The sequence below is a fragment of the Arctopsyche grandis genome, chromosome 11 (assembly GCF_051622035.1).
Source record: "Arctopsyche grandis isolate Sample6627 chromosome 11, ASM5162203v2, whole genome shotgun sequence".
Lineage (NCBI taxonomy): Eukaryota > Metazoa > Arthropoda > Insecta > Trichoptera > Hydropsychidae > Arctopsyche > Arctopsyche grandis.
The window spans coordinates 22,718,502-22,738,366 of record NC_135365.1 but is presented as its reverse complement, the minus strand read 5'-3'; the positions used below and the strand labels follow the sequence as shown (position 1 = coordinate 22,738,366).

The window sequence follows — 19,865 nt, the reverse complement described above, 5'->3', positions numbered from 1 at the left end:
AACACCTGCATTATTATTATTTATTTATTATAATTATTATTATTATTATTTATTATTATTATTATTTATTATTATTATTATTTATTATTATTATTATTTATTATCAGTAATATTTATATATTTACTTATGTATTTATTTATTTATTTTTTGTTAACTATTTTTCAATACTTTTTTTTTATTATCTATATATTATTTATATGGGCGTTGGGGATTGCACTATTCTCCTCATCGTCTGGAATAAAAGCTATTATTATTATTATTATTATTATTATTATAAACACAAATGTTGCACTGAATTTTATATTTTCAATTCTAAATATATTATACACAGTTTATATGAATGAATACAAAATAGTATTCTGTACTATAATTATGATGAAAGTTTTGATAGTACCAAATTTACATATAGTACCAAATTTAGTTTTCCTTTTATACTCACTCATCTGCAATAGAAAACAATATTATTCGATGTTTATATTAAAATGCACGTCTGAATGAATCCATAACAATATTACTAGGAAGCTGTGTATTCTCGGCCTGTGTCGAGATGGCTCATTAAAATATACAACTTCTCTATTTACATCCAGAAATATAATATAGTACAATACATTGCATGCTGTACAGAGAAACGAAGCGAGCACAAACAGAAGAAGCCTTCCAAATAAAGCGTTAAAACATGGCATATTTAATATTTGAACAGGAAAAGAGGCAAAGGTAATTGTTGAGGGTACTCGACGCGAGTTTCGTAATGAAAGCGAAATAAGAAAATGAAACTGAGCGTTTGTTTTTCCGAGATAAGAAGCCAATTGTACCTTTTCAAAACGACTTACAATAACATTACATAAAAACCGCAAACAGTATAACCACCTGCTCGGCAACGCTAACGTAAATGGGATTGCTATATACAAATAAACATATGTACATTTATACGTATTTACATATGTATATGTGTGTGTGTGTTACACATCTTGTATCCTTCCATATTCGGATACGGGTTGTATATGTTGTATTTAATAAATTAAAAAGTCGCCCAGCGTGAAAGTTTAAATTACGACCATTTCTCTCGTCCCGACTCGAGGGGACGCTTTCAGCGGTGAAACATTTTGGTGGCGGAATTTTCAGCAAAATTAAGTTGTGTGTGCAAGGACCGATGGACGATCAGGATTATTATTATAATGAAAGCTCTCCTGCTAGGTGCACGCTTCGAAAAGGTGCGAAAAGCGCGGCCAAAAGGTCAAAAGGCCGAACCGCAGCAGTGCATTAATTCAGGGGTCGAAAACACTCGGCGAACGATTTGCATAATTATGCTAGTAGATGAAGGGGTGTTGCGGGGGTGGGGTGGGGTAGAGCACGGGTCTCCCGACGCTCTGCGAATTTATTATATGCAAATATGGCCGGGTTGAGATTTCCCGAAAGTCGTTAAGGAAAGTCTACCGCCCTCTACGATGCCGCTTTTTCCTCCCCCTCCTCGCTTTTCCTCCGTCTTCTATCGATACTAATTTTCCGCAATGAAAGAAAGGCGATCCTCCCACGCAATGCTTTCCACATCAGCTCATACATTATACAACACTTTTATTTATGTTTGTTCAGTTTAGATTTCCTGAATCAATTGAAATAAAACTAATTGAATTACATATTTCGGCAAAATTGCTGAAGATATTCACATTTTCCACTTGGCTATTTGAATGCAGTAAAACAATTTGAAAAATAAATTACATTACCAGCAGTATGGCTTGGTGGGTCACCGGGTTCAATCCCGTGCTAATCTTTAATACCGCTGGTCAGACTTAGATATTTAAAACTCCAGTCGATCGTTTCTTATCAGAGTTTGCCAATTTATCTGATTTCATTGTTGAAACGGATCCTCCATCAAATTGGCAAAATCCATCCTACGCTATATCAAAAATATCTGAATTAGATTTATGTGCAATATGTAAAAAAAGTCTAAATCCATAGATGTCTCTATAGATTAATTAATTAATGGTTAATTTATGTAATAAAAATGCTGCAATGTTTGTAATTAATTGTCTATGAAGGCGCATTGGGGTCTACCTGTTAGACCTTCCTGTATTTATATGTATATCTATATTACATATATCTATGTAAAACAAAATAAATTTGTATATGTAAATATGTAATATGATATATATTTTCACGCTAGTCATGAAGTTTTCCAGTAAACACTTTATAGTATATGTAGGTACAAAATGAAAATTTCACTCAAAGTCAAAACCAATAATTAAATTTGAGCACTGAAGCAGTATACTCTCATACATTTGAATCACACGGTTCGACCAAAATTTCCACGGCCTTTTAAAACAAATAAATTTCGATATTCACCCAGCTCAATTGAAATAAACTGTGAATAGCACGAAATGTTAAATTTTCAACAGAATAATAACGAATGTGACTGCTCAAATTATCAAAAAGTAAATTATTAACGTGGCTATACAATCAACAAGTCACGCATCCAATCCACTGTCGTGTCAAAGAACGTATCACATAAAAAAATTAAGATTATTAAAACAAAATATTGAACACGTACTAACCCTACTATTATCTTTTACCAGGAACATTCATTAATGCGTCTTAAAAATTCTGAAATACTTATTAAATTGTACAACACATATGTACATTGTATGTAATATGTACGTTGCTTTGCAAATTTGCCGTATACTTCTGCGGTATGATAAAGTTCATATACCTAAAGTATAGATATTACAGTTGAAGTGTATCTTGCAGATATAATATATTTTGACCAGTTGGAATACATATATATGCCTTCTAACCTGGTACCAACTACCGTTTTAGTTGAAGTGTATTTTCAGTTGTTAAATTTTTTGATAAGTTGAAATATATTCCATCTAACCCACTTAAATTGATTCATAAGGCGAATTACATTCCAACTGGACAAAATATATTACAATTGAAAGTGCAGTTTAACTAAAAGTTAGTACCAGGCTAAATGGAGAGGTTAGGTTTTCGTCAAAACTTCACTCGAATAGTAAATGGAGTTGGAAAGTCACATTTTGTTCTGAATACATTATTAGAGTTATTGTAATACGATACTCATTTCCGTAATTCTAAATACAAATATAACCGCATTATTGAATTCTCAAGCATTCGTATAAAACATCAGAACTGTCAAAACTCAACTGTTATATTAAAACTGACGCAAATTGCTGAAAGTGTATTTGCGCTTGTAGGGCTTTAATTTACTACTTGATTTGTATTCGAATATGTATGACCTAAAACGCCAGTTGGAACATATTACAACTGAAAATACACTTCAGCTGTAACATAGACATAAAAATATTTTAATTTTTTATATAAGTTAATCAAAATTTGACAGTTGAAACATCTCTTATTCTTTCCAAATTCAATAATAGACTAAAATTTTCTATAAAGTCCATCACACTCATCTCAAATCTGACAGCATCCTACGGTTCTTCCTAAAAATGAAAATAGCAAGCGAATATCAATAAATTTTAAGTCAACTTGACAGATCCAACCGACTTCAAAAGAAGAAAATAACGAGATTGCCGTAATACAATTTCAAGAAAAATTTTCAATGGCTAGTTCTCTTGAATAACTAATGATTCCGAATCCAAAGATAAAAAGACTCAAATTCTTATTAAATTTCACACTGGTTCTGGTTTTAAGTAAACATAAAATATGTACGTAATTTTATCGCACATCGTACATATAATTCGCCAAGTTGCCCGTTTTCTAAAATATGCACACACACTCTGTCGGCTTTTACGTTTTCAAATATTTGTATATAATTTATGAGTTGTTTGCCGGGGCACACATTAGTGATTTTTTTTTATTTTTTCGTACATATATACATACATATAAACCTTAAGCTAAACAAAGCTCGCGTGTCTAAACGGTCGCCCGATCAATAGATTCTGCGTACGAACGCCACGACCATTCGTGAGGTTACGAAAAAAATAAAAAAAATAAATAAAGAAGAAATAAAAACCAACTGGTAAATACAGTAGACATTCTAAGGAATATAACTGAGATGTATTCAATATGAAAGAGAAAAATCAGAAGGGGCGGTCAGAGGGAAAAAAGTCATTGGAAAAACTCGCTGAGTCATAAAATGCCATAATGAGTTCTTCCACAACAGATGCACACGGTTATTTGCTCACGAAACGTATTAACCAATAATACATTATAACCAGTATATGTAAGCCTTTGTGCGCCCTTATATTTCTAGGTACGTTTGAGACGTGAAACTTGGCGGAGCTTGTGTGTCTATTGGCTCGTTTTTCTTTCTCGAGATGAGAACACTTTTAACCGGCATCCTTGTTCTCTCTGCCACCCTCCCTCCCCACTTCCAGCTTGTTATTTGTGTTTCGAGAAGGGCTTTTCTCTTCTCGGTCCGATCTTGTAGTTTCCATCCCTTTGCTGGTGAAGGGCGTCAAACTACACTCGGACACTTTCGGCGAACAATACACGGCCATACGAAATTATTTATATCGCATTTTCAAAACAGCTAGCCATTAAAGTCTTAAATATTACATAACTAGTTTGAATATTGAATGCAAAAGTGGACTAAATCTAATGCGAGCAAACAATTCGATGAAAATACATACGTACATATGCATGTTTGTATGTATTTACTACCCTTGGCCTATATTCGATTCATTAGTAAAGAATTACGCACGTAATCGCACGATACTATGTATGAAGTGAAAGCCGTACTTGAAATCAATTTTCGTAATTCTCAAATGTTCATTGATTCACGAATTCAAGGTTAATGACGAGGCATAAATGAAAACTATGAAATATAAACTATATATGTAGCATAACGTATATTACATCAGATTTCATTAAAATATCTTTAAATTATATTAAATAAACATACAGAAATACAAATTTTCTAACAGAATATATTTCTAACTGTTTTATTGTCCACAATTATTATACGGTGGATATCTAGAATAATCAATATTCAAATCATCCAAAATATTAATCTTAAATTTTAATATCGGATATATGTACTTAATTCCATTTCTACTGCAATTCCAGATTCCTTCACAATGATCGTTTTGTTTCCTAACAATCTAGGAGGAAAATTTATGATTTATATTTTTCGATTAAGATTTTGAATTATATAATTGGGTGATAGTCCTTATTTTTTAAGTCCTATTTTACATAATTATGTCTAATCAGATACCTACGAAATTCTTCAATTTTTCACATTGATCTCTGTTCCATCAACTATTCCTGTAATTTCTATTTATATAGATCTTGCTTTTCTTTTAACAATATTCCCCCCTCATATTGATCTTTTTCTTGCTTTAAATTTACATTGTTTGATCGAGTTTGATTAAATGTTGGCGCGGTGAAATGCTCGTGCGATGAATTTGACGGCGATGTAATGTCCCGCGATAAAGTGTCTGCAATGAAACGCCTGCGATGAAATATCATAGAATCCATAAACATATATTGATCTATACCTATGCCCATAGTTTGTTGAGAAAATGTAATGATGTCCAATCTGTTAAATTAACAGGCTTACTTAAAAAACTTTTTAAATTTAATCAGTAAAGAACGGCTACTACATATGTATATAGGTATTACAAACTAAATAATTCACGTCAAAAACTATATACGTACATATGTACATATTTACATCCCAAATTTAAATACTCAATTACTTATTTTTTGAAAAATAAAACTTCATCAGCAGTTTCAACTTCATTATTTAATATTTTTTCTTTCTTTTTATCATGACTTTTAATAGATTATTAATACCTGCGAACGAACTGCCTTTTCAGGTGTTGCTAAGATGCTATTAGAAGTTTATAAGATTATATAAAAATATATGGATATGTCCCACTATATTTGAGAGTCCACTTTTCATTTGGAGAAATATTTCCCAAACATTAAATATTATATTTTGCGTTTAACAATATTTAATAATACTGGTGGCCTGTAATACGTTTATTCAGCTTTTCCGAGATTCTGAACTTATCCAAATAAAATAAGTGATAACAATTTGTGAATTAAGTCGAAAATAAATAATGTTTTGGTCACTAAAAATTGGACTTAACGGCTCAGTATAATTCACATTAAATTTATACAAAAACATAACAGATTCTGGACTATTAATTCGAACGTACTATGTACTTAAAAAAAAGTCCTACCTTCAAATTCTTATTGAAACGTATGATTTATATCAAGCTTCCTCTCAAGTATTTTCACTTATCTATCACACAATCTACGACTTTAGCATGCCTAAAAAACCATTAATCACATCCAAAATTTTCACACGCCTCGCAACAAAACGAAAAAAACACGCGTAAAAATTGAAACAAGCAAAAAGCCCACTTGAAATTGCCACACATCATCATCGAAACAATTTTACAACAGCTACGAAATACAAACCATCAAATGTCGAGCTTCAATTTTCCGAACGGAATTCATCACATTGATCAAATCAAATTAGCCGCACGACGATAATCGGAATTCAATTAAGCGTAAAATAATCATTCTATTTAACCCTCGAACCGCAAAATAATATACACACACACATATACATATATGTATATGTATATATAGATATATACAATATACATACATACTACGGTATAGATTAGCTGTATGCATTCTTCTGATAATTAACCCAACGTTTTCGTACGGGATTACACGGAGTGGAATTCGCCTTATCGAGCCTTTCCACCGAAAGTTTCCCCTCTCAAAGGCATCGCGACGCCTACCTACAATATCGAACGTAATAAAGGGTAAGGGAATTTCGATTATTTAGCGGCAATTTGCCTATCATTCAGCTCTGGAGAGTATGAGAGAGAGAGAAAGCCCACGCCTGTACTCAGATATGTGTTCAATAATAATAATTGCAAACTCACACTGGAGCCAACGACGACACGTAATTAAATTTCATTCCTAATCAAGATCTCGATGCGAAGACAATGCCGTCATCGTAATTGGGATTGTGTTTCTCGGAATTTCAATATGTCTTCGATAAATAATAATAAAATTAATAAGCGCGCGTCGCGGCGATGACGTGAGGAAAATTGCGTGAAAATTGCGTTATTCTTCCTGCGAGGGGAGGTGGAAAGTATTGTGCGATAACTGTAATGTGTGTGTATTATCTCACTGGAAAAACACCGTGTCGAGTAATCCAAAGTTTTATTTGAATATATGTAATCAGGAAACTTGGTTTATATTTAACTGCGCACGGTCACGCTATTATAACCGTCGAATTGTCTCTGGTTTTTCCTAAATTACACCGCAATATTTAATATATGTATATATATATATATATATATATATATATATATATATATATATATATATATATATATATACGTATATATACATATATTAACTACAGTGAAAATTCTGAAAGCGTACATAATATTTATAAATAGAGCTGTGTGTGTGTGTGTCTGTATCTATTTCGCAATGCGATAAAGTCTCTCTTTTAACGTTTAAATTAACCAAAAGTTGGTTGCGTAAGTGCTATTGTTTCAGCACTGATTTTTAATTGTAAGTGAAAATTTTCGTATGCAATGTACGAAGCGAACTGTTTTTAGAACTGTGAGACAGGCTAGTGGTGCCTTTAAATTTAATAATGGAAAACCCGGCCTTAGTACACCCACTTAATGATTAAAATTAAATGAAATATAAAATTATTCACTCATACTTACATATACTTGTTATGCTCACTTATTATTTTCTCACTAATTTTATTAACCTATATATATATTTTTTTTATTTGAAATTAAACAGTTCATAAATAAGTTCCGTATTACATATATTACTGAATCGCTTCTTTACTCATTTGGCATAAAAATTTTAAAGTTTTTATTTATACATACATATCTACAAGAATGCATTAGCTCTTCACAGTCTATCTAATTGGTTTCTAATACGGTTTGGGTTATTATATAGGAAAGTTACCAATTGATATGATATTATGTATTTATTTTGGTTTTTTTCATTTCTAAAGTTTTCTATTTGTATTCAAAAGAATATTTGTAATTGTGACTGCATTCGGTTACGAATTTTTTTGTTATAACATATGTATAACATAACAAAAGTTTCTAAAGATTAATGACAACAATAAAAAAATAAAAACAAAGAAGAAAAACATTAAATAATGGTAGATATGATGAAATAAAAAAATAACAAATCGGATCAAAATGAGATGGAAAATTATTTAAAGAAGAGCGAGATCTTTATTAAACAAAGGAATTACAGGAATAGTTGGTACACCAGCGATTAATTTGAAATAACGAAGAATTACGGAGGAATCTGACATTGGACATTGGAATAGAATATTACTTAATAAATAAGGACTATCAATTAAATAATTCAAAAGCTTAAACAAAAATAATAAATCATAAATTTCCTCCTAGATTGTATGGAAACAAATTGATCATTGTATGTGTATATCTGTAAAGTATTCTTTGAAATCTAAAAGTATGATCTTTTGAATACATATAACGATCTACACATATTTTATTCTAACTAAAAAAACCACAGCACATACTAATTCTACATAACAGCCAAAAATAATAAAAATTATGATTTCAATCCAAAACTATTCCAAATACACTCGAGCGAAATTTAACTAAAATAACATTCATTTGAAAATTTATATTCTTATATAAATATTTTACTAAAATAATTTTCAATTAAAACAACATTATACAACAGGCGTTTTAACAAATCTAAAATCATCCACCAAACCATTTTCATTTAAATATGAATACAATTTCAGAATTGCTCCGAGCTTTCAACAAAATTCTATATTTATGTACACACAATCAATTAAAATCACAGTTACTCAAATCAATATGGTTATACTTTACGAAAGCCAACAAGCTCGAGCATCAGATTAAAAATTTCACGACACTTTTCCGGCAATTTTCGATAATAAAACAAGGCACACGCCAAATGACTATATTTAAATAATATGTATGTATATCGAGCAATGGACGAGTCGCGTAAACGTACTCGCCTGGGGACTTCTCCGGGTAATTATTAACAATTTGCATAGTCCGCGTCGCGACACAACGTACGACCGACCGGTCTCTCCGTATCGTTTCGCCCGTGCCAAAATACACGGACGTGGAGGTTCAGGCCGACAATAAATACGAGCCGACTTCATTAATATTTATGCGGTGGAAAGCCTGTAATTTTAACCCGAATTTTAACGGCAGACACCTCTCCGGAAGGGCGGAGAGAGCGCACGCCGGCTCACCGACATAAATCACGCGAAACTCTAATATCTAACTTAAATAAAAGTGAAAAAAAAAACCAAATGAATTGAATAAATAAAAAAATATTCGTTTCAAATCGCACTCTAGCACTTCGCCATAATTGAACCGTTAAAATAAAATTAGATCGCGCGCTCATATTACCATTATTAACCTATGTTTCACCTGTATGGAATGACGCCTCGAATACTAACCTTTCCAAACTCCAAATAATTACAAAATAATTTATAATACACCCATATATACTTATTTGAAAAAACTGCATGCCATATATAATATCCCGTTTGTTACCGTGACTTTTTGTGGTTTATTTTCCATTTGATTGATTGAAGTTGATTCAAAAGCGAACCGAATATTATTATTAAAATGTAATAATACAAACGATACGTTTATAAAAACTTTTCAAACGGAAAACCTTGTTACATTTTCGTAAATAGTTTTCCAAATAGCCCATTTTTACACCAAGGATGTATTTATTATACTAAATCCATATTGAAAGTAAATGTTGAAACTATTTCATTTGCTATTAAAGTATTCCATTATTGTCAACGAAACTATTAGCTTTGATTTTGTGAAGGTATATACTTCTATTCAATTTCAATTTCGAACTTCTATTCTATGTATGAAAAAACTGCATGCCATTAATAATATTCCGTTTGTTAGAGACATTAGTAACTAACTAACCAGTAGATTATATGACAGAATCACTAATATCCATACTAACACACTTGTGAAGAGTCTCGGTGATTACAACAAAATGTCTATACCCTTCAGGTATAACACACAGATTACCTAAACACAATCTGCATTAGTTCATCAACTTTAGAGAGTCTTTAATTAATATTATGTATTAGATGTATTATGAGCATTTATAAGAATTGTAAATAGGTTTTTGAGCTCTTTCTCCTATTACGCTGTACATATGTATTAACATTATAATAATATAATACTATGATTACTGACAAAATTAATTTAAAATTGTAAAATAGAATATGATCAGTAGATCAGTAGCTATTAAAATAGATATAAGATGTATTGTGAATATAATTTAGTAATAATAAAAAGCATTTAAAAATCAAAATCAAATAATTGAAACATGTGCTTTTAAAATGGATCATTAACCAATCTTCTAATATATAGATTACTATTCTACTATTGCGGAGAGTTTCATTTGCTACGTCAGCGGTTCCCAACCTGTGGTACGCGTACCACTAGGTGGTACGCGGTTGATGATTGGTGTACGCGAAAAAAAATCAGTAATGGCGGACATACAGGATTGAGATATTTTCATAATATAACGGTTATTTCATTTTTTATCGGACTGACCATCACCGTTTCCTATTCTTTAGCATATTGTCGATTGACTTCCTCCTTCCCTTGAGATCAAGGCACCTAAGTAGGTATAATCATCAACTTCTTTATGGTATTTTAAAGCATTGGGCTTTATGAGAGTCTCAAATATGTCAACGAATAGGATTTTTGTTTATCTCTAGACCCAGGCGTCTATTCTCTATCTCCATTCTGCGAAATATGTAGTTTCATCCTCGTTGCTAGCCAGTATCATCTGTAAATCTTATGTTAGAAATCTTTCACCAATTGTTATTCCACCTTCCCACGCGTCGAATACTATTCTCATTATGTATATTATACGTTTATAATTACAGAAATTTAAAAAGCTCATTCAAAGATATATTTAAGGGTAAAGTATAGACAGACAAAAATGCCACTGTTTTCTTATATTATATTCAAGCTCAACTTTCTCCATTGAACATCTTTTTAATCGTCATAGAAATTTCAAATTATATGTATGTACATATATCTTCATATACACGTACTACATATATACATATGTACATATGCGTATATATATTTTTAAATGTTTAATATCATTTAAAATATTTTAATTTCTAAAATCTAATCCAACACGTTATGCAATATGTATTTATACTTATAAATACGATCAAATTTTAACTATGTCAAAAAAAAGGAAGGAAACATTATATTTTTTTTTTTTTTTTTTTTTTACATATATACCAGGAAGGCCTTACAGGAAAATCCCAATGCGCCTTCCTGGCCAATTACAAATACAAATGCAGCATTTTTTATTATAAGTCGTTGAATTGCGAGACACTGAAAAAACTCGCAAATTAACGAGACATCTATGAATTGTACATAAATTTTTATTGTACATCCATCAAATTTCAAATAGTGGTGACATAGTAGGTAGGAAGGATTTTTAGCCAATTTTTTTTTTCCGGGAACCGTTTCAACAATGAAATCAGAGAAAATTGGCAAACTCTGATAGGAAACGATCAACCTGGAGTCACAAATCCAGGTCTGACCAACAGCATACTCTGAAAAATTCATTTTCATTCAGGGATTGAACCCGGCACCTTCTTGACGGTAAGCAGAAGCTTAACGTCCGAGCTATGCTGCTGGCTCTATAACTTTATATGTAAATCTACCATCGATTAATATTTAAACTTAATATTTTTACCGTTTCGTTAAAAAAATATAACGCGCGCGCTCACTTGGCGAAATACTCCAAGTTTAAAAAACCCAAAGTTTAATACTTAAAACCGCTGTAAACTGTCAGAAAAGTCGTGTAAAAATGAGTTATATTATATTTTTTATTTTGTTGGAAATGCCAAAAAAAAGCACTTTTTCCATTTTAATATCCTCTCAGGTGAGTGAGACAAGACTTTCACGCAAGTTTAAATTAACTAGAGCACTTGTCACGTTCACCATACACATGTGCATAGTATACACATATATTCGATTGCGGTTCAGCAATATGCACAACAATAATAATTACGATTATGAAAGGTGACGGAAGGGAAAACTAATCTCGCATGCGGGATTATTTCCCGACTCCTGGCAGATTGGGATGAGAGGGTCGGTCAACCCTCGTCTGCTTCGCTCGTAATTGCCGATAAGCTTCGAAGATATTATCTATACATATATGATATTATATCACGTACATATAAGTACGAACGTGGGGTTACAGAAGTTTCACAGTCTTTCGGCGACGTGTCACTCTGAAATTTCGTCGAAGTTTCGACAACTTCGCGACTATTTTTGAGCGCGAAATATATGTAATATGTTCATACATATAGCCCTTGCGCAAAATTTTCAGATTGGCTTGTGCACGATTAGCAACACGGAAAATATGTAAACGTTATTTGGTTTACCGTATATATGTAAATACACACACATGTACGATGGTATATTGTACAAATAATAGCTCAAAACTCAAACCAAGCTGACAAATGTATAATTTGAAGCCAAAGATTAAAATTGCCAACTAAGAGACGTCGGGCATATCTGCATTTTTTCTGAATAAACACTACATCCTACGCGAGTAAATTGAATGACGCGATTATTAATTTATTTTGACAGATAGAAGCTTAAGTTATGTGTATGTTGTTGGCTCATAGCAGAGCTTGTCAAACCAATACCTAATGTCTAGCCTTATGTTTAATTCCTGCCTAATTCCTATTGACTTAATCTATACCTAATGCTTGTCTACTGTCAAGTTGATGCCACCATCTGTCAAATTTAATATGTTGCCTTTTTATTGTATAAAAACAACTTAAAACTTGCACATGTCGAGGAATAAATGCTAGATTCTCTATATTAGATACACTATGATTGTATACTGAATTAATATACGATCGATCTAAAAGTGTGATTATCCATTTTAGGAACATTTGATTTTATGGTGTCAGCAACTGTTCCCGGTCCAGACCCTTATCCAGATCCTATTTTACACATAGGTATGTATGTATGTACATATGTACCATAGGTGTCATGAAAGGCCAAACCAATGGTGAGATTTTTTTACATAAGTACTAATAATTCTCAACATTACGATACAATTGAATACGTGCCGCGCATAATGTGGTAACTAACAAAAGTTGTATTTTACAGTATTCAAGAAAAGCCCTATTTTTATTCAGTGTCGATATTATAATAATATTTTTTGAATTCAAAAGATACATTTATTTTCATACAAATGCTTTATTCAAAAATCAAAAATTACCAAATTATGAACATGTGGAATAACGTAGTCTGCGAATGCAGTTACAACTTTATTCTACAAACAAGCACTGGCAAAGAGAACGACGGTTGCCTCTCCAGACATGTTGATACTTGATAAATAATTAATAATAAAGTAAAGTAATAAATAAAATAAATTAAGTGTGGTAGAGAATATTGAATGTCAATTTATATACAATATTTATTTTCAATTTATTGTTGTAAATAGAATAAATATCAATTTAAAAGACTTTTAGTCACCAGTTAGCGTTTGCGTTCTGTGGTATTGAAAGTAAATTTTAATAGAAGTATTTATTATTGTTATACTATTAATATTATATTTTAAACATTTTTAGACTATCCATAATGGAATTTGTAAAATCGAGAAAAGGAAAAGAAAAAGACATCAAAATACAATTGATTTTGGAGTTTTGTATATTTTAAATTATTATTATTGATTACTGATTTTTTGTTATTGATTATTTATAAAGAATCTGATATACATATGTATTATTAATATCTGTATTTCTAAATCTTTATTTTTTCTGGCTGAAATAAGTTAGCATTGATACTGTCTTTTTTCTTAATATACTGTCAATTTTTATAAAATATATTTATCCTTGACGGGGGGGGGGCTATTTGTACGGGGACTTTTTGCACGGGGAGGTTAATGTCCAAGAGGTTTATGACCGTGGGTATGTATCCGGAGGGTATGTGTGCAGGGGGGTAAATGTCCTAGAACCCTCTATGATAATATGTATAAAAACATAACTGTTTATCGAATGATTGTAATATATTTACAACACTTACATATGTACAATGTTTGACCATTGAAGTAAAAATAAAAAAGGGTTTTTATCTGTATTAATTAATGAAATAAATAAAAACAGTAAAAATCACTCGATTTTGGCCGGGACTTGAACCCACGACCTCTACATATACCTGGTACATTTCGGTATTTTTCATCTCGACGAAATTCGCGACTGTCTGAATTTAAGCATGTACGAAAGACGAGATATTCATTGGTTCGCGCAGATGACATTCCGATGTGCATTGATGATTGGCCATTATTAAAATTGAGTTGGATCTTTCTGGCAAGTTTAAACAGGCAAAAGTATCCGGATCACATGACTAGTAAAGAGGTATATTGGGAATCTGACATAGAGTTGACATAGGTGTGAGCAGTACTCGCGGCAAAATTTATGCGTGCGAAAGAGACATCCATACGTTTGGGGTGACCGTCACCTCACCTCAGTGGCATATCAGTGGCGTGCGGTAAAACTCTCTCTCTCCCCGTCGTACATCCTCACTTAATTTGCGCGAGGAGGATACAAGAGGAACAGGCTTTTCAGCCCGTATCATGCGCGCGCACATTAAACAAGGCTGTATGACAAGAGAGATAATTTCACCGCATGCCACTGATGTATATATGTATTATATATGTATACATAGTACCGTTTACCATGCACCCTTTTTTTGATCTTTGCCTTCCAATATTTGATTTTTCGATCTTTTGACTTTCGGTGCCGTGAGGTAGACCCATACGTTTGACATCGATACACGTTCGAGTGAACATGCGGTCAAACGGTCGCGAATTTCGTCGAGACGAAAAATACCGAAATCTGAATGAGCATTCAGCCTGTTATGATTTAACAGAGTGAGGGAACGGGATCAGTGTTGGTGAATATCTCCAAGGCAGCGTCGTCAAATTCAAATATGGGTTTTCGTGTATTATTTTATCTTTATTGTTGGTAGTTAACAGAGTGCGACCGACATGGGTCGGTCGATGGTCAACAATCAGCGTTGTTTACAAGGTAATTTAAGGTGGTTGGTATTGAACGATTGATATTTTGTCAATCTCTCTGTAAGAGTGTACTACGGTAGAGTCTCTTGTCTACTTCGGTCTACCCGGTCTACTCTCTTTCCGTCTACCCTACTGGTTATAAGTGGGGGTTTATATATTAAACTTCTTATAAGGGAGGAGGTGTCTTCGGATGTCTACCACCAATCAGATGGCTGCGATTTGTCAGATCGATACAATAGATCCAGGTGTTCAGATTTTCGCAGATAGTGGTGAATTGATTTTAAAACTATTATTGCATTTGAAAAGGTATCCTTAACAATGCACGACCCTTATGCGGATGAAATACAGGGATGATGTAATGTATGGCCAGGTGCATTTCGCGTGATTGTTCAATGTTTCGGATATTCAAAGAAACATTGGCTTTACACGATCGCAGGTTTTCGCTCAGACAAAAGGGAGCTTTGCACTTGACTAATAAATTTGATCTTGACGTAGTGAGCGTCTTTTCAAATCATAGATACATTTTGTATCTAATTCAAACGAACATCTACACCTTTGAACCATTGTATGTCAACTTCAATGCATTTTAGTGTTGAATGTTATTCCAATATATAACAAGCCGCATGTTTTGCAGCGATTTGTAGCGGAGCGGACTATACATATGTACATACATATGTGCCAGTCATTGAATTCGATTCCAGCCATTAATAACGACCGAAACACTACTAAGCAAAATTACATATACATATTGCGACTCACCATGACTTTGTGCCAATGACTGTCATTGAGGTCCCTGCCAACGGTGATGATCTGAGCGCCACCGCCCAGATTGTACCTCAACCGGAGGGCACCCTCGACGAGCTTCAACTCGAAAAAGTCGTAAGTGCCACCGTCGTCCGTGTACAGGAGCAGACCGTTGGGCTGGTCCGTCTTGAACTCCAGCTCCAGACTCCCGTTGGTGGCCGCGTTCCACTTCCTGAACTGAGAGTACGAGTTCGGACTTCCGTCCAGGACGAAGCTGGACGACAACACCACACACACCATCAGCCCCAGCAACCTCAGCGCGTGGCCCGCGGGTCCATCGCGACGGCGACCCTTCGACGGATACATCGCGCAAGGGTTAATTTCGGGGCGAGGGCGGAAAGGGACGCTGCCGATTATCCCACTTTAGGAGAGTGCTTCGCGACGCACACCACCATATCGCTCCTCCCCTAGCTGCACGGCGACGACACGTTGCACTTTCGTTTGATCATGTTGACGCGACGCGAGATTAGCACGACGTGTTTTTGTTTGCGCGTGAATGTGTGTAGGAGTGTGGATGTGTGTGTAGGTGTGTAGATGTGTCAAACTGACTTTTCTTTCACTATCGATCGCATAATAAACCGGGAAAACTGGGCGAATGAAGACGACGAGTGAAGTGATCCGCGCTCGAGTTCACATGTCCTGAAACAAAAATAGAAATCGATTTAGTTTTGACGTTCGATATATGATTGGATTGACCTTGAATTCAAAGTCATGCAATGGCTTTTCTTGGAAATATAAAAATTTCATATGCATACATACATACATACAATAAAAATGCAAAAATGCCTTCGTAACATAAATCACTTCCATATGATATTTTTTTGATTTTTAAATGCTTTTTATTATTACTAAATTGTGTTCGCAATACATCTTATATCTATTTTAATAGCTACCGATCTACTGATCATTTTCTATTTTACAATTTTAATTTAATTTTGTTAGTAATCATAGTATTATATTACTTATATGTTAATGTACAGCATAATAGGAAAAATAACTCAAAAAACCTATTTACAATTCGTATTCCATATGATATGATATTGAAAAAAATGAATATTTCCACTTTGGAGACGAGAAAAATGAGAGGTGATCTAATTGAAGTCTATAAATTTTATAAATGACCATTACAATTGTCCAATAATAAACCTCCTAACGTTCAACAATATCGATAATTTGAGAAGTAATTCTTTCACACTGCAAAAAGATATTTACTTCAATATGAAGAGAATCCTTCTTTTCAAATAGATTTGGATAGTCTATCAAATGATTTATTAACTTCTAGTTACTTAGGATTGATTTGATTGTTTCCTTTAAATAAATGTTTTTTTGCAGTTCTTCTTTTTTCCGGTAATTTTTTTGTATTTTATTTATTTTGAGTCCTTTATATACATATATTTTTTTGATGTTTTTGTTATTTATCTTATGTGATATTTGTTTTTTTATATTATAACTTAATTTTTTTTAATACAAAAGTATAACACAGTGTCTTTACAGGTCACCCCAATATGATACTGTGGCCAGAAAATTAACAAACACACTGGGTCCATTTCCGCCTTTCCCAAATACTTTTAACAAATACAAATTAAATAAATTAAATATGACTGTAACAAAAGACATTTAAGAAAATGACAGTTAAACTAATTATTACATCCATTGAATTACCGTATATATGTACCTACATACATATATATTATTTCAAAATCTTTGTTATACTATGACTTTTTCCTTTAATTATATGAGTCGAGACTTACTACAACAAATCGTGCTAAAATTGAAGAAAAATATGTCTAAATATTTACTCTACTTTTAATATATGTTTATAACAAAAATATAATATTAAAAATTTTCTTAAAAAGTTTGGGATAATAAATATAACACAAGATTTCAATTGAAGTTCAAAAATAAAAATCTTTGTAATAAATTTTTTTAAGCAAATATAATACATTCTCACGGAAAATGTAAAATTTGATCATACATTATCAAATTTTAATATTATATTAATAGATAACAATATATTCCACAATTCAAAATTTTAAATAGAAATTTTAAATGTATGCAATTTAATGTGAATGCCAAAAATTTGCTGTACACGTCAGAAATGCAATTTTATTCCACATCCCCAGGGCTTCGTTCGCTATTTTCCTCTGCTGTCAATTTGCACACCGCCTCTATCCGTATATTATTTTATACCCTACTGTAAACGTACGTGTATATGTATAGGGATTGAAAGCATGTTATACATTCTTATAATAGAAAAGTGGGGTCGCACAGACCCCTTTTCGCGTTCACGGTTCCCAAATGGCTCCCTAATGATCCATCAATCTCCACGTTTCAGAAGCTTTCTTGGTGCCTTTTTATCTCGGAAAATAATCGAGAAACATTATGACGAATAAAGGGCAATCGCGCACATAGAGAGAAAGAGAGTGAGAGAGCTAAATTAACCGTGCGGGGGTATTTTTCACCCCGGCGAAAAATAAAGCTCACAAAAGAAAGATACATCTCGCCCGTTGCGATTTTCACACACAAAGACAGTGTAGGCTTTTTTTATCTCGCATCATACCTAAATTACACCCTAGACACATCCGCAAATATAATATACCCAATCCGTCTGAATATTATTATATAAAGAAATCACCATTCATACTTTTTATCAAAAATGTTTGTTGCAAAACCTCTTACTTTCCTCCACATTATTTTTATACATATCTAACCCAGTAATATACACTTCAATCATATAAAATATTCAATATATTGAATCATTAAAACCTATACATACTTACATATAATTGATCTTCAAATCTAACAATAAAATATTTTCTTACACGTGACAAAAGAGATTTCAAGAGATTCGTCGACCAAAAACTATTTTATTTTATAAAAATATACAATTGTATAAACGAAGAACCAGTAGATTGAAAACAGGTGGATTATGTTAATATATATAATTGTGTTCAAACTTGACAAACATTATTAATATGTATAGTATAAGGACATCTATGCCCTTTTTGATAAAATATGTAAATCTACATATTATTTTCCAAATGAAATCTCAAATGTGAATAAAAACTTGTTTTTACTAATGATAATGAAGCTTCTGTACCAGAGAGAGATCCCGTTATTTTAAAAGGGCTATGAACTTATGTTTTTATAAGACTTCTGTAATATACGTAAGTCTAGACGGCAACACATCGGGACAAAAAGAATCACAATATTCGAATATCAAGTAAATATTACGAAAAAAATTTCACAAAAACACATCGAGTGAAATTCATTCCGAAAAATCAATTCAAAATAATCAATTGTGCCTCGTAACGATTTTTTTGTGATTTTTTTTAACCACGTCCTCTCCGACACGTGCATAAGCGTATTAGTATCGATACAAACCAATAAAGCTCATTGTTATCCGCTCGACGGCATTGTTCTGAATTTAATTGACTTTTTAATGGAATTTCAGCTGAAAATTCACACAAGCTTTCACATTTATTTTTTGCTTTCGATGAAAAAAGGCCCAAAACCGGTATCTGTGCATCCGAACGTTTTCATATTTCGACCGGCCAATCGAGAGCTCGCACACTTCGATTGATTCGCGAAATGAAATACGTTCATCATAGACCGGAGGAAAAACACGAAATAATCGTTTTATAACAGACTATACCGATCGGCCGACAAAAAAAATCGGAGAAAAAAGAAATCATTCCCTTAGATATTACTATATGTATATTGGCGTGTGTAAATTTGTCGCGAGAATAAAACTGCAATGCGCTTTTCCCGATCGAATTCGCTTCGCCCGACCGCGTCTCATATCTCTAGGTATTTATGGATTTTATTGGTATATCAGTATTCATGGCTACGGGTGTACCGCCTTTTGCTTTTAGAGCTGATCCTCGATAACCATTACGATCACCATAAACATATATCACGATGTTTTTCAAGGAAAATTTATGGTAACGTACGAATG

General features: G+C 32.7%; 1 protein-coding gene across 2 annotated transcripts in view; it reads right to left on the bottom strand.

Annotated features, from left to right (window-relative positions):
• Nrx-1 (Neurexin 1) overlaps positions 1 to 19,865 on the bottom strand; it is a 244,318-nt gene that overhangs the window by 188,884 nt on the left and 35,569 nt on the right. For both annotated transcript variants that reach the window (XM_077440739.1, XM_077440738.1), the window contains exon 2: positions 15,863 to 16,546. In XM_077440739.1, coding sequence (XP_077296865.1) covers positions 15,863 to 16,213 — 351 coding nt within the window. In that variant the 5' untranslated portion in view covers positions 16,214 to 16,546. The remainder of the gene's footprint in view (positions 1 to 15,862; positions 16,547 to 19,865) is intronic.